At 47.1% G+C, this 15,074-nt stretch overlaps 2 protein-coding genes across 3 annotated transcripts in view; both read right to left on the reverse strand.

Moving 5' to 3' along the window:
* Window positions 1–15,074, reverse strand: part of CA10 (carbonic anhydrase 10) — a 449,583-nt gene that overhangs the window by 178,747 nt on the left and 255,762 nt on the right. The window lies entirely within an intron of this gene.
* LOC119037431 (kunitz-type protease inhibitor 2-like) lies at window positions 9,615–10,388 on the reverse strand. Its single transcript, XM_037129618.2, has one exon. It carries the CDS (start codon window positions 10,386–10,388, stop codon window positions 9,615–9,617), a length of 774 nt encoding a protein of 257 aa, XP_036985513.2.

Genomic DNA, 15,074 nt, shown 5'->3' on the forward strand with positions numbered 1-15,074 from the left:
AGAGGAAAGGCTGCCTTCCCACGATGCCTTCACGGATGTGCTATGAGCCCTCTGCCCTTCCCGGAAGGCCCGGCAGCATTTATTTCTCCACCTCTGAAGGTACTTTACTGTCCTATTACCCCAACACGTGTGGCCCCTCGTAACTGACTGGGTGGATTTCGTCTTCGCACTGTGCACAACAGCACGCAGTACACCCTGCAGAGGGAGCAGAGGAAATGGGACCTGCCCGGGAGCAGGGGCCTCTCGGTCCCAGGAGCCCACGGCTGCTGTGGTTTTTCACGACCATTCCGTCTGGTGGACGGAAAGCAGTGTAAAGTGCTGTATGGATGCAGAGGACGTGACAGGCACTCACTACTGAAGGGAGCAGCAGCAGGTGAATGACGAGAATGTCCTGTGGCGGAGATGACCCTTCCGGGATACCCTCAGCCAAGGAGTGTCATTCACGTGGCGGATTTAGCACCAGGTTAGTTTCAGAAAATTCCACCTTCAAGTCCCAGCCAGCTTGTGGGAGCTCGAATTTGGGGAGGGCAGCTTCATGTGTAAATATGGACGATTACTCATAGGGTTGCTGTGACAGCATATGAAAGAAGATCCAGAAAGGCTTCCTAAGGTCTCATGCAATGAGGAGGCCAAGAGGTGAGCACATTTTTGGGGGTGCATCTCCTCGAGCTCACTCCCTGTTCTCATACCCTTCGGACCCCTGTGTGTGTTGGATGCTCTGCTTTACCCTGGATCCTGCCTCCATCCTTTTCCACCCGTCTCTGCTCTTCGAGGCTTATGCTCATCCTCGGCTTGCCTGGCCTGGCTTCTGATTGGGTTCAGCCAGTGAGGGGCCCTGGCAAGAGGCTGGGGCAAGGAAGAGGCATGGGGCCGGGGAATTTATTCCATTACCCCCTACCTCACCCCTAGGGTCCCGCTGGGTGGGCTGTGTTCCTCAGCTGAGGCCACTGTTCCCCTAAAGGCAGCCCTCTGTACCCGGTGCTGTCCTTCATCTGTCCCTTCAGGTCTAAGGACAGTGACAGCCAGTGCTGGGCACTGTACTTGCACTATGATTTCTCTACACCGCACCCCCCATGCCTACAGGCATAGTCCCTCTACCAAACCCTCCCCAAGTTACCCTCAAGTGTGTTATCATTTCCTACTGGGACCCTCATGGATCCAGGCCTTCACTTCTTCGTGAATTAAACATGAGAATGTGTGTATAGATGCCCAGTCCAGTGCCTCACTCAGAGTAGGAGTTGAGTGGCTGCTGTTTTGTCTCCCCCTCCTATCAGCTCTGTTCCACTGGGCCAGGGATCCAGTGATTATTTTTAATGAGCAAAATTGCAGATTCAGAGCACAGTACAAGCCCTTTGCCAACTATCAGCCAGAGGGCCCTGTAGGAGACGGCAGCAGCCACTACATTAGAAAGTCCTGACGGTACAGGACCCGGGAGGGCTACCAGAATCCTACCACGTGGCCCTTTCAAGAATTGCTCTCCAGCTCCTCTTGGTTCTTCCTGATTTTCCTGACACACAGAGCCCTGCTCGAGGGTCCAAGTGGTTTTACAGCCCTGGAGACTGTAGGCAGGAGAGATTCGTGTTCTTCAAAGACTGCCCCCCACGGACGTGTTCCGAATCCTCTGAACAGCCCATTGCAGTCTCCCTGCGGTTGGCTCTTTAATTTTTAGAGCGTTTGAATTCCTTACCAAGTTTACAGCTTCAGTGACTGTAAATATTCATTATGTGCACCACTGCTGAAGCCTCAGTTCTTGCTCCTAAGAAATTCCGGTACTGTCTGCGTGCAGCTAACTGTCAGGGGCTGGGCTGCAAAGAGCAGTGAGGGGCTCAGGTGGTATTCAGGGGGGGGATTCGAAGCATACTTCTGGTGACGTCTTGCAAAGTCAGCTCCATGCAAATAAAGACAGCAGCAAGGAGCTCCGTGTAAATGCTTCATGATAATACTTAGGAAAAGGAGCCACCAGAGAGATACTTGCAATGACAAACCAATGGAATCCCAGAAAATCCACAAAGGGCATGGACAGAGAAGGGAACTGACATCCGTTCAGGTGCCTGCTACATGCCCGGCATTGTGCTAGATGCTTTCATCAGCAGGTTAGCATTTCAACTCTCACAGCGGCCCAGGGAAGTCATTGCAATTACCATTGATTTTATAAGCCAGGAAACTGGTTTTGGAAGGCAAGTGTCTTGTTTAAGGCCTGGCTCAGAGAGAACCAGAGTCCAAGCTAGCTTGATTTCCACGCCTGTGTTTGTTCCTGGAACAGAAGGTGACTGAGACTCTCATTATGAGGTTTAGGAATGACCATGGTCCAAAAGGAGAAAGGGTTGATGTAGACATAAGGAAACCAAGAGAGGGCACAGAGGTGACTGAGGGTGAGGAGCAGGCTAGGGTCTCAGAGCAGTCCCTTAACTCAAGAGTGCATGACAGTAACGCATAGTAGAATGGGGATGTTTTTGTCTTTCTCCTTTCCTTCTCTTTAAGCTGCACCTGATTTAGAAAGAATGTTGTGTTTTCGAAGTAACCATTTCTGAGATCCACTCCAGCCTTATAATCCTATTCGTCTATGCTTTGTCTCTCCTGTTCTCCTTATTCACAAAAGGTTTATGACCAGCTGATGTCAATAAGCTGCAGCTCTGGAAAACCCCAGGACTTCATCCCATTATATGGCTTTTGCAAAGCCCTGAGCTTGCAGGGTTGGACTCCAGGTATTTCGGGGGGCATAGAAAGCTGACACTCTGCTTTGGCGAGGAGGCCAGCATGCAGCCAACACCCAACAGAGAGCAGAAAGCCAAGAAACAGAATATTTGCCTGACATTGGCTTTAGACATTATGGTATGGGACTGTCCCAATCTAGTGGACATTTGTCACTACGGCTGCCCCATACCTTCCCTATATTGTGGTCATGACTCCTATTACACATGCTGCCTTCTCTTTCAGTCCTGAGATTCCAGATTCTGTGAGAGATAATGGCACAGCAACAGCAGCCTCCTGGGAGGTTCTGGGGTGGGTCAAATCTACCCTTCCAGGAGGGAGAGCTGCTGAACTTGGGCCATCTGGAGTCCAGCGGGTCTGATTCCTCTGTCCTTCCCTTTGAGTCTCTACTGGGAGATGCTCATAAATGCCTTTGGGTCTCCAGCTTCCCCCTTGGGCATTAGCAGGAGTGGCTTGTTCTCCTGGTTGCCCATTCTGACTGGTGCATCTCATTAACGCCACCACTTTAGAGGCCGGGAGAAACCAATGCATCCTGTCCCCCTCCCACCAGCCTTCTTTCCCTCCGACATGACACAGATTAAGAGCTTATTTTTCAAAAGGCTTTGATGCGTTTTTAAGCATTTACCCTCAGGATTATTTCTTTTTCTTCCCCTCTCTTTTGTTCTCCCAACTTCCAGCTGGCTGATTAAAATTCTAGTTAAATTGAAATACACTTTCAAATTGGGCCATTCAGATTGAAGCAAAAAGCACTGGATTTACTAGAGGTCCAGCACTTTTGATTAATCTTTAATTAATACTTCACTTCAATTTTCGGTGCCACCTTTAAGACACAGAGCTATGTTGAAACCTCCAACTCATTATCTTATCATTTTCAAAGGCAGGTCTGTCTGCAAGGGAGTTTAAAAGAGTGCTGAACAGTTAGTCATTCCCTTCCTGGAAGTCATCTTTGTAAAAATCTGCCTGATAAAATACATTATACACAGACACACACACATACACAACTGTTTTCTAAAAAAAATTCTAACAAGAAAAAAAATAAACTCTCACAAGGAAAAAAAATAATAAAAAATCCAACAAGAATCAGCTGGGAGAAAGTTATTGTAACATAAGATAAAATAATATTGTGCCATGTTAACATTAATTCATCTCTGCTATTTATCCTAATTATTCTATGTTTCTATTGGTGTGCTACGTAATTGCCAAAAATGGGGTTTATAATTTAATTTCCACTGCTGGGCGTAGAGAAGCCACTGGAGGCACTGTAATGCTGAGAGAACAGGTACAGTAAGACCACAGAAAAGGCCACAAAGATGATTTATGTAACTTTCTTTTCCTATTTGCAGTTCATTAAGTCGCTGTCTTCCCGCAGTGACCAAGTGAAAATTAAAGTACTTCAGAGAAGAGCTTGGGGTTCAGCATCATTAGAGGAAGAGAAATGGGCGCCTTGATGAACTTGACTGCAGAAATCTATAGAGCACAGCTTAATCAGCCTCTACATTGATCTTGGATGCTCAGAGGCAGGTTTAAGATTGAACAAATCTTTTTAATGCATGTTCTTTCCCTTGGAAATGCAGTATATGATGCATGAGAATGATTTAGAGATTAGCCTAGCCTCCAATTTCATAGAGTGAAATTGCACAGAGCACTTTCCAGGTTTTCATGGAAAAACAGGGAGAGAATAGATACTCTTCACGGAGCTGCCTCCTCCCTTAGACGCCCTGTTCATGCTTCGGAAAAGCCTCATCTGTACAATGGCAATTATTTAGAAGAGAAGAATATGACTTGCTGTCCAAAGCATCATCATCAAGTTGGGCCGCTGATGTTTCACTTCCTTTCTAAGTGCAGGCTCAGAGAGACTAGCAGAACCTATGGATTTGGGCTGGCAAGAAGCTGTGAGCAGGATCTTCTCCTCTAGCAATATATCATCTTCCTCCTCATGGGGAGGGGTAGCTGCACACAAGGCGGGTAGCCAAGGCACGAAGGCTTTGGTGTCAGACAAACCTGGCCTCGAATCCTTGCTTCTCCACTCACTGCCCATCCTTGAGCAAGTTACCTAAATTGACTGAGTTCCAGATCCCTCAACTGCTAAAGGGGCTGATGATACGTATCTCCTGTCGTGACGGAGGAAATTAAGGAGAGTCCTTGATGGGGATGGAAGGTAATGGCGGCCATCTCAGTGTTATGCAAAAGCAGACTTTATTGGGGAAATTTACGAGCAGAAATCTACTAGCAAGACTAGTCTCCCATCCTCTCCTCTGCCATAGAGTGGTGTCCAGGAGCCAAATTGGCTGGGCACAGTGTGAGACTGTGATCTGGCAGTGGGACCCACTCTCCGGCTACTCCGTCCTTTTATAGGTCAAGTTGGAGTTCTCAAAAGACTGGCAAAAGCAATTTGGTTCTGTGCCTCAGTTTCTCAAGAGAGTTGTAAATAAACATCATGCAGCTGGACGCTAGTTCCTCACAAGATGTTTATTCCTGAGATAATGTCAGCTCCAGCTTGTGGGGGGTGTAAGCGCCTTCAACTGGAAGAGGAAATAGTCAATCACCCAGAGTAACATGTACTGGAGATATGAAGGACCCTGGAAGAGATGGTGGCAAGGTGGAGGCTGTGCCTGGGATTATATGTACAGTTGAGCATGCAGGACACTTCCCCTTGACTCGTCTATTTTGTGAGTCAAGATGTGCCTCATGGCCCCTTGGAAATGGAGCTGAGATCCGCTGACAATGTATTTAAATATCCTAGCTAGCTGTGGCCTGCTCTTCCCAATCCGCTCTCTGGCTTTCCTCCTCTGCCACACCACGAGTCCAGCACTGGCACTGAAGTCAAGCTAGCATAAGGCAAGATGTAATTAGGTTTCCATGGAGGGCGGTTTTGTTGTCGTTATTTTCCAATTCAATAAAATAAGCATTCACTTAGTACCTCCTAGGTGCCGGGGAATATAACAGTAGGAGGGGGGTTACCGACAACAATAACTCCTAATAGTTATTGAGTTTTACTGCCTGCAGGCAGTACTCTAAGTGCTTTATATATTTTATATAAAATATATATCTAACATAGAACACCTGCCTTTGAGTTAGGTGAAGAATCAGCCACTTAACCACCTGAATGGGCAGTGCTAGTGTTAAGTACCATGAGGGTGTAATAGACAGAACGCTACTGGAGCACGGAGAGGAGTTTTGAGGAAGGCAAGAGGGGACATTGGAGCCAGGAAGCTGGGTAAGAATTAGTCACATAGGACAGGGATGGAAGGAAGAGCACAAACAAAGCCATGACAGTGTTGATGACGATGGTGATCAAACCCAAGGAGGAGGAGGAAAAAGATAAGCAGGAGTAGAAAAGAAAAAATTTCATAGAGTGAAATTACACCGTCCAAAGGATCATCATCAAGTTGGGCCGCTGATGCAACAAGATGTAAGAGGCACAGATTCCCAGCCACCATCAACGCACCTCTCATGCAGGTTTTCAACACACATTTTTCACTTATTGATTTAGAAGGAACCATAGAAGCAAACATCAATAGGTCCACTGCAGGCTTTGTTGACATTGCCAAAGGCATCCTTCTATAGTCTGCAGGTCAGCTCTCCTTCTCTCACCTGTCTGTTCTCTCTGGCCAAGGTAAACATACGCTAAAGAAAAAAAATGTTTCTTTCTTCCCAAGATCCTATAATCCCTTCGTAAATCCAGTGAGATACTTTGTATAAAAACGAGCTGGGTACCAGGACCCAGCACGCTGGCAAAGCTGACACTGTGAAGGAGTTGGGTTCCTTCTTTGTAGTCAGAGCTCACAGGGTGGACACAGACATAGACAGGAGGCTGAAGGTCAGAGATGAGGTGGCACAAGGACAGGGCGCACAGCACATGGGTGACTCAGGTCTTCTCCACACTGGTCTGCAGGGTGCTCCTCATAGTACCCTGCCCACAGCCATTCCCACTAGGCAGTGAAACATGCATCGGCAGAGAAAAACACAGGAGTTCCGTTCATTCATTCCCTTGCAGCGTAGCATTTGTGCAGTGTCTGTGGACATTAGGGCCAAGGATCTCCCAGTGGAAGAGGAAAATGGACAAGTAAAAAATAATAGTATATTACTTGTGCCACATGTTATAAAACTGTCCTGGCACAAAGAAGTGAGACAGCTGGCGGGGTGAGGATTGACAGGGTGCAGGAACTCCTCCCCAGAGGTGAACATACTGGAGTATGAAAGAGAAGCAGCTTGTCTTATGTATTAATTCTCATCGTATATATTTAGTTTTTCTCACTGGAGGATTTTGCCCAAGGATTAAAACACCTGGCAGAGAGTAAAGGGGTAACGAAGGAGGGAAGGGGGGTGTGAGGCTGGGGAGAAGAGCTGGGAGGTGAAACCCTGGGCGAACATTTATAACGTCAGAAGAAATGGAACATGTACACTACCGAGGTCAGACTGCACATACACACACACCTTCGAAAGTCTCAAAGGATTCAGGTTAGCGCTCTACGAGGTCCGAGCCTTCAGGAAAAGCCATCAAGGAAGACACATAGGAAGCAGGATGAGGTTAGAAGACCTTGGTAAAGCTTTCTTTTTGGCAAGTTGAGTTTCCGGAAAATGTGAGTGTCCTCTTTTAGTATTTTCATGGCACCTGATGTGAACCCTACTCTACAAAGTATGCTGGGGATGAGGACAGGAATGCAAACATTTCTGAGGGTTTGCCCTTGGGCACGTGCTATGTATATGAAAAACTTCATTTACTTCTTACACCACCTATGATTTTGGGTGTGAAAGGCTAGATCCATTTCACCACTGACTGGAAATTGTGACTTGGGCTTTTAAAATACTTTGTCTAGTCCTGGCAGGTGTGGCTCAGTGGATTGAGTTGGTGGAGCAGGGGGCTGCCAACCAAAGGGTCCCTGGTTCAATTCCCAGTCAGGGCACATGCCTGGGTTGCAGGCCAGGTCCCCAGTTGGGGGCACATGAGGGGCAACCACACACTGATGTTTCTCTCCCTCTCTTTCTCCGTTCCTTCCCCTCCCTCTAAAAAAAATAAAATCTTAAAAAATAATAAAATACTTTGTCCAAGGGCATGCAGCTGATACAAGTCAGGCCTCTTTCGTTTCAAAGAGTATGTTTGGTTCACTACATAATGCTGTCCTGAAATCAGGAGCCAACACCATTACTTTAGCAAATAGTGCCTTTCCTGTGTATATAATCAAATGAGAGAATGTAAGATATTTTATACATGTCCAGTAGATTAGTATAAGGGACTAGGACTGTCATTATTTTGGTGCTGTTGAAGACTGTTCACTGTTTTCCACGTCCAATTTTTTTTATTCTTGTCCATAGGGGGCTCCATTTTGGGGGATCCTAGCCAGCTAATTATCTATCAGAAGTGCAATGTAACACCTGCTCTTCAAGTTATAATTTCCTTTCTCCTGGTCAAGGACAAATTTGAATGATAAAAGAATCTGTGTGTTCTCAGACTCTGAAGCCCTTAAAGAGATATTTATCACCACTGACTGAAAAATCAGAATGCAAGTGTCTTGAAACACTTTATCTTTTCAAAAGGTAATTACCTTGCTTAAACTCTTATGAAGTAAGTGGTGCAGGTATTACAATCTTTATCTTACCTTTATCCATTCATTCATTCATTCATTCATTCATTCATTTTACACATATTTATTAACAGGTTTTAAAAAACCGAAGCCCCAGAGAGATAGCGGATATCCCTCTAAGTCTGCTAAGCTAAGGACAGGCTAGAATCAGGGCACCAGGCTAGAATTAGGGCACCTGGCACCTGGTTCTGACTTTGGGCCATTTGTCACTGAATTGTCTCGCCTGAGTCTTGATTCTAGTCTAGGTCTTTTGGATACACATTCTTGATGTCTTAGCTGATTAATTCTATCACGGGGAAGATCCTGATAGAACCAGTGCCTTCTAAATCGACTCCCACTCGCCTCCAAACTGCCTTGAAAATATGGCTGTGAGTAGTGCTGTAGCTTCAGACACTGAGAAATGCTGTGAAGGGACTTCCACACTAACTCAGGTGCAGAGGGTGGGGCTGCTAAGGAGCTGAGTGCATTCATTACTCAGGGTGAAAAGAGCCTTATTTCTTTCTTTCTTTCTTTTTTTTTTTTACTGAAAACTACTTTCTAGAATGATCTGATGTGTTATGAAAACTTTCATAGAAATTCAGTGAGATGCTCCACAACAGAGCAAGTTCTTCCCTCTTGACATAGAAAATGTGTCAACGCACACACCTTGTACTTCTCAGATGGAAGGTGGATAGAAAATACACTCAAACTTGTGCTCAAGCCAGTCTGTGGTTTAGCTCTCTGGCACCTCTGGTGGCCCTGCACCTGCCTGTCCCTTGCCCACATCCCCCATCAAAGATGGGATCCCTCCTTCCCACCCACCACCACTGTGCCCTGTAAGGCATCCATGAATAATAAAGTTGTTTTGTTTTCATGTTCTGTCCCCCCTGCCCCACGGACTAACTGTGTGCTTCCTGAAGGCAGAGATCCTGTTTTAACATTTGTGCCCAACACAGTGGCTGGCATAAAGCAGAAACATTTGTTGGCAGAAGACAGGATTCATTGTTGTTGTTGATTTTTTTTAAATTTTGAAAGGTAAGACTCTTTTTATTATGCTTGCACATTTTACCCTCTTCCTTTCAGAATCCTAATAAAAAAAAAAAACTTTGTTTCTGCTTACTTCAAGAAAACCCCAAACAAAAGAAACTATGAAAACGTCACCTTTGTGATAGGGAAGGAGGCAAAAGGTTTTAACATTAACAAAGAGGAGCTGACTCTGGTCTGGGGCCAGGCCTTTCCAACGTGAACCTGCCCCTGGGGGCCTGGAAACTGCCCCCTGAAGTGACAAACGGACCAGAAGCCCTCAAGGTCACAAACACGCAAACCGATCCGTCTATTTTAAACAGCACACTGGCATTCCGCGGTGGTCACCCCTCCCCTTCCCCAGGTCCCCCTCTTCTTCCACACGGGCTTCTCGGCGCCCCGGAGGCTGCAGACGTAGGAGCAGCTGTCCCGGTTCCTCCGCGCCACGAGGATCAGGTAGCCCACGGAGGCCCCCAGCAGGAGGAGGAGGACGGTGAGGAACAGCCCCTCCAGGACGGCTCTGGTGCCACAGGGCAGCGCGGGGTACGCCTGCCTGCCCCCCGAGGAGCAGCGCCTCAGGCAGGTCTCCTTGGAGAGGTAGTTGTTCTTATTGCCCCAACACCCTCCGTAGATAAAGTTATGGCAGGTGTTCTTCTGGGCGTCGAAGTACCAGCGCGGGAAGGAGGAGCGGCAGGGCCCGGGGGCCGCCCTGGCCAGGCAGTGCTCTCCGTAGTGGAACGTGTCGCGGGGGGGCACCCCTGGCGCAGAGGAACCTGCCCCACTCCTGCCGGTGGGCAGGCGATCGCCAGGCGCGTTTTCGGGGACATTAGCACATTTCTCAAGACACTTCTCTTCGGTCAGGTAGTTGTTGTCGTTCCCACCGCAGCCTCCATACACGAACTGCTGGCAGGTCCCGCCCGTGGCGTTGTACCACCACCTGCGCAGGGAAGCCCGGCAGCTCCCCGCCACCGGCGGGACCCTGCAAAAGTGACCGAGGTCCCGGTCCGCCGCCTCCGCCCGGAGGAAGAGCAGCGGCAGCAGCGAGGCCAGCAGCGCCCGGCTCCGCCCGGGCCCGCACAGCCGCGCCATGACCGGCTCCACCTGCCGCGCAGGTGAGGCCTCCAGCCGCCGGCCTTGGAGGATCAGGGTGCGGACGCTCACGTCGAAGTCCCCCCAAAGCCCCTTTCTCGGGTGTTCCTCGTGAGGACTCCTGCCCCTGCGCCCACAGTGCGGGAGATCGCTCCTCACTCGCCCCTCTGCCCCAGCGACACTCAGCGACGCCCCGGGGCGGGGCGCACCTGTCCCAAGGCGGGTCGCGTAGAACGCGGGCGCCTCCTTCATTGTTGGGTAAAAGAAGCAACAAAGCAACAGGCTTTAAATATATAACCTGTGCTTTCCCACCGGGAACGTACAGAACGCTGTGGTTGAAAGGCTCTACCTTACGGAAGAGGGAAGTAAGCACATAAATGATGTAAAAAATTCATTGAATTGTTCATCAGATTTTAGGTAAATCCCCACTCTGGTCCAGGCACTGGCTGATGACTAGGTATAAAAAGGAGCTTATAAACTTCGCAGCAAGAGGCTGGCCTGTTAGGTAACTAAAGTAAACCAAGGGTGTAAATGGGAAGGAGGACTGAAACTAAAAATCAGAAACTTCAAAAATAAGAAGCTCATGCTCCTACTTGTTTGCTGCCTTTCTGGGCAAACTGGAGGATTTGACATTAATTCGATACTATTATGGGTCAGAAGGCAGAACGAAACTCTTCTGATCACAATAGTTGGGTGTTCTGTCCCAACTTGAACTCTGAACTGAATTCTTCCCATCTGTCTATTATCTATCATCTATCTGTCTCTATATCTATGTATGTCTTATATTTACATTTACATAAATATAAATAAAATAGTTCCTTGTGGCCATACTAATAAAGATTAACAAAGAGCTAGTACATGACAGACAAAGGGAGGAAGAAATATTTCCCACCTTTTTGTCCTTGGAGAATAATTCTAAACCTGAAGACAGGAAGGAAGGGTTTTAGTTTTGAACCTGTTGCCCCTGCGTGCCTGCGGCTCATACAAGTACAGAGGAAGGTGCCAATGGGAAAGACGTGGTAAAGGCGTCGTCACAGGAACTGACCACGTGTGGGAGAGGGCAGAAGGTTTTGAGCGTGGTGGGGGAACACATCAGAACCACAGTCCAAAGATGTGTGGCTACACCCCAGGCATCGAAACCGGACAGATGAACAAAAGCAGCAGCAGAGGCAGACCTTGGGGAGAATCGACTCCTGTTTATTAGTCAAGAAGCAGAAAGCAAAACAGAGCTGGGCCGACTCCGTGAGCCCCACGTGGCTGCTCAGAAGGAGAGGCGAGTTACTATTCTGAAGGACTGAGTGATGGTAGTGGAGACAGAGGGCGATGGCCTTCGTTTCCAGAAGCCAGACCATCAGGCTCCTGCTCTTCCAGAGAGGACCAGATTCTTCCATGACACACAGTCCCTTTTGCCCACCCTCAGGAAGGACTTGCTCTCTTGGTTCCCCCTCTTTTTCCTGCAGCAACCTAAATCAAGGCTTCACCCTTCCCCTACCCTGGTATGAAGACTTCAGCCACACGTCATTTATATTTGCCATCCGTGTGACTTTCTCTATGTGTACATATCGATAGTTTGATTTCACAGCCCCTCTTCCGATTTCATGGCCTCCATAAATATCCCTGCTATTATTATTGTCTGTAACGCTGGCTACATATTTTCCAATAAACCAATGTGCACAGGAATGCATTTTCTTTGCTGGTAAACATTTTATTGAACGGTGCCCCCAGTGTAATTTTGGGTGCATTCTTGGTACCTCTGTAAGGGGAACTTCCAGTGTGAGCGTGAGAAGACAAATCCACAAAGAAGCCCCAGTAAAGAGGATAAACAGGCGGTGTATACACGGTTTCATGGGAAATTGGATGAGGGAGTGGTTCTTTCCACTGTGAGGAGTAGGCACCTTGGCTAGTCTTCAAAATCACCAGGTAAACAAGGGCAGAAGCTCCCTCCAAGCAAAGGACACAACATGGGTTGATTTATTATTTTTGGCTACTATGTCAAAACACATTGGCAGCAAGTAGTAGAAAACCTGGACTCGACCAGCTTAAGTGTAGGGAGATTTATTATCTCGCAGAGCAGGCTGTCCACGGGCAGGCAGGGCTCCAGGCGGGGTCCGTGGGGGCTCTGACCCCACTACACCCGTCACCCCATCTTCCTTTGTGGGTTTTGCTTCATCAGCAGTTCCAGACGTCACAGGCAGGCATCTCCATGACCAGGGGAAGAGAAGGGACTGTCTATTTCTTGTGCCCCTTTTTATCATCAAGAGAACATTTCCCTTAAGTACCCCAATAATTTCTCATCTTACTGGCCTGAATAGGGACATGTGCCTGCCTCTAAACCAGTCACCTTTAAGGGGTACGAGGTGACCATGGTGGTCTTTAGACTCCTTGGGATTTGCCCCCTGAGCGACTGCTTCTGAGAGAGGTCACGTGAATAAAATCAGCACGCCATCAATGAAGAGGAAGAGAGCAGCCATCAATGAAGAGGAAGAGAGCAGCCATCAATGAAGAGGAAGAGAGCAGCCATCAATGAAGAGGAAGAGAGCAGGCTTTAAGTGGGAAGACACAGTGTCTGCTGTAGCCACTCTCTGCATATTCTACTTTTAATTTTATTACTTTTTTAAATTCTCACCTGAGGATATGTCTTTTGATTTTAGAGAGAGGAAGGAGGAGAGAAAGAGAGACAGAGACAGGGAGAGAGAGACAGACATTGATGTGAGAGAGAAATGTCCATCAGTTGCCTCTCGACAGAACCCGCACCTGGGCATGCGCCCTGACTGAGGATGGAACCCCTGACTTTTTGGTGCCTGGGATGATGCTCCAACCACCTGAGCCACCTAGCCAGGGCATATAATACTTTTTATTTTAAAAGAAAAAGAACAAAAATGAAAACAAAATGTGCTATTAGAATAGGGCTGGCTCAGAAACATGACTTTCTGAGCAAGAGACTTTGGTTATGGTCAGAGTGACACAGTTAACAAACAAACAAACAAACAAACAAACAAACAACAACCCAGGAGATTTAAAGGGCTGACTGCCTGTGGGTGAACATCTGCAGAAATATCCAAATCTCTCCCATGTAGCCACTACACACGTCCAGTGTGACTGAGTCCTGCCACATCAGGTAACTGCTCACTCCAGAATATGCGCAGGGTTAGAGATGATGGTCACATGTTTCTGCACTTTGAGACATTTTAAAGGGCTGGCAGCAACTAGATGTCCTTATTGGAAACATATCCTTGTAAAAGATAAGGCATAATTGGCATGAAACTCTCTCTTGTGTATGCACTTACACAGAGAGCTAATCACTTATTTTTCATGCATATTACACCATTTTTCACTTTTAGTAAAAATCACATCAATAAATCAATAAGTAATTAAAATTTAAGCATCCAGTCTGGATGCTTAACAGTCTATGGAACCCTATAATCCAGCCCCCTGTATTTGACTGGCTTTCCATTTTTAAACAAAAACCTATGAGAGAGAAAATGTCATTTCTGTTGCAGAAAAATGAGCAGAGTTGGGGCTGCTAATGGGTTATTTCCAGAGATTAAGCAAGAGGAATGCTTATACAGAGCTTTGTTGAGTTACCTGCGAACAGTAACTACTATGACTGTATCCATGGCTGAAGTTCCATTGTTGTTGCACTGAAGCTGGGCCTGATGGGAAAACCGAAGCAGGCAGCCAAATTCACCCAGAGACAAACCAGTGTGAAGGCTTGAAACCAGCTGCAGAAGCAAAGGACCCGGGAGACATCTGCAGCAGCAGCAGCAGTCTGTCCCCTGAAGTCACTGAGGAACCTTGGAGTATCAAGCACAGTCCTAGTGGGTGGATTGGGATGGAGTGAGTTGCTAAGGGAAGGGGTCATTCTCTTAAAGAGAGGTGGGCAGCTTATGATGTGGGTGGGCCCTAACACAGGGGCTCAGAAGACTTCTCTAATGGGTAGCTCTCTAACCACAGCCTCCGAATAAACTGTCGTGTTCGCAAGACGACGCAACCTCTTACTTATTTTGTCCCTGTCATTGCCTTCAACACTGGTTCAAGACTTCATTGGAAGAGAGTTTTAAAGGACAAATTCCAGGTCTCTGTTCCTGGGAAGGTAAAGTGATCATGCAATGCTGGCTGATTTTCTTTCACATGAAGGCTCTTTGGAGTCAAGGCACTGCCCTTTCTCCTTGTTTTCTGAATGATGTGGGCCCATCTTCAGTGAACAAGTCCCTGAGGCAGCTGGGCCCTAGAAACACCCTCCAGTTCTACACACCATCCTTTTCCTACAGCAACAAGCCAAAGGGATTCTATTAATGCTATTTAGTTATTTTTACAGTATTTGCTTTCAAGAAGATGAAAAGATATCAATGATATCTTTAGTGGGATGGGGGTGGGGTTGTAAAAGAAACAAGAAGAAAACAAAAGGCCAGGGAGTTTTTGTTATCTGGGTTTTCATGATTGGAGTCTGCACAGATTTGCCAGGTTTTAGAGATTGTAAATTCACAATCTCACCAACATACTTGTTACTAAATTGACCACTTAAAAAAATCAGTCCCCATTCAAAAATCAGTCCTCGCTTACCGCTGGCGTCTTTGTCAACATCAGGACAACTCTCTCAATGATTCTTGTAAAGTATATTCTTATAAATATACTTTGTGAGTTGATTATAAAGTAAATTTTCAAATTTTCCAAACATGGAAGATT

The sequence above is a fragment of the Artibeus jamaicensis genome, unplaced genomic scaffold (assembly GCF_021234435.1).
Source record: "Artibeus jamaicensis isolate MK-2021 breed Jamaican fruit bat unplaced genomic scaffold, CSHL_Jam_final contig_1998, whole genome shotgun sequence".
NCBI classification, from domain to species: domain Eukaryota; kingdom Metazoa; phylum Chordata; class Mammalia; order Chiroptera; family Phyllostomidae; genus Artibeus; species Artibeus jamaicensis.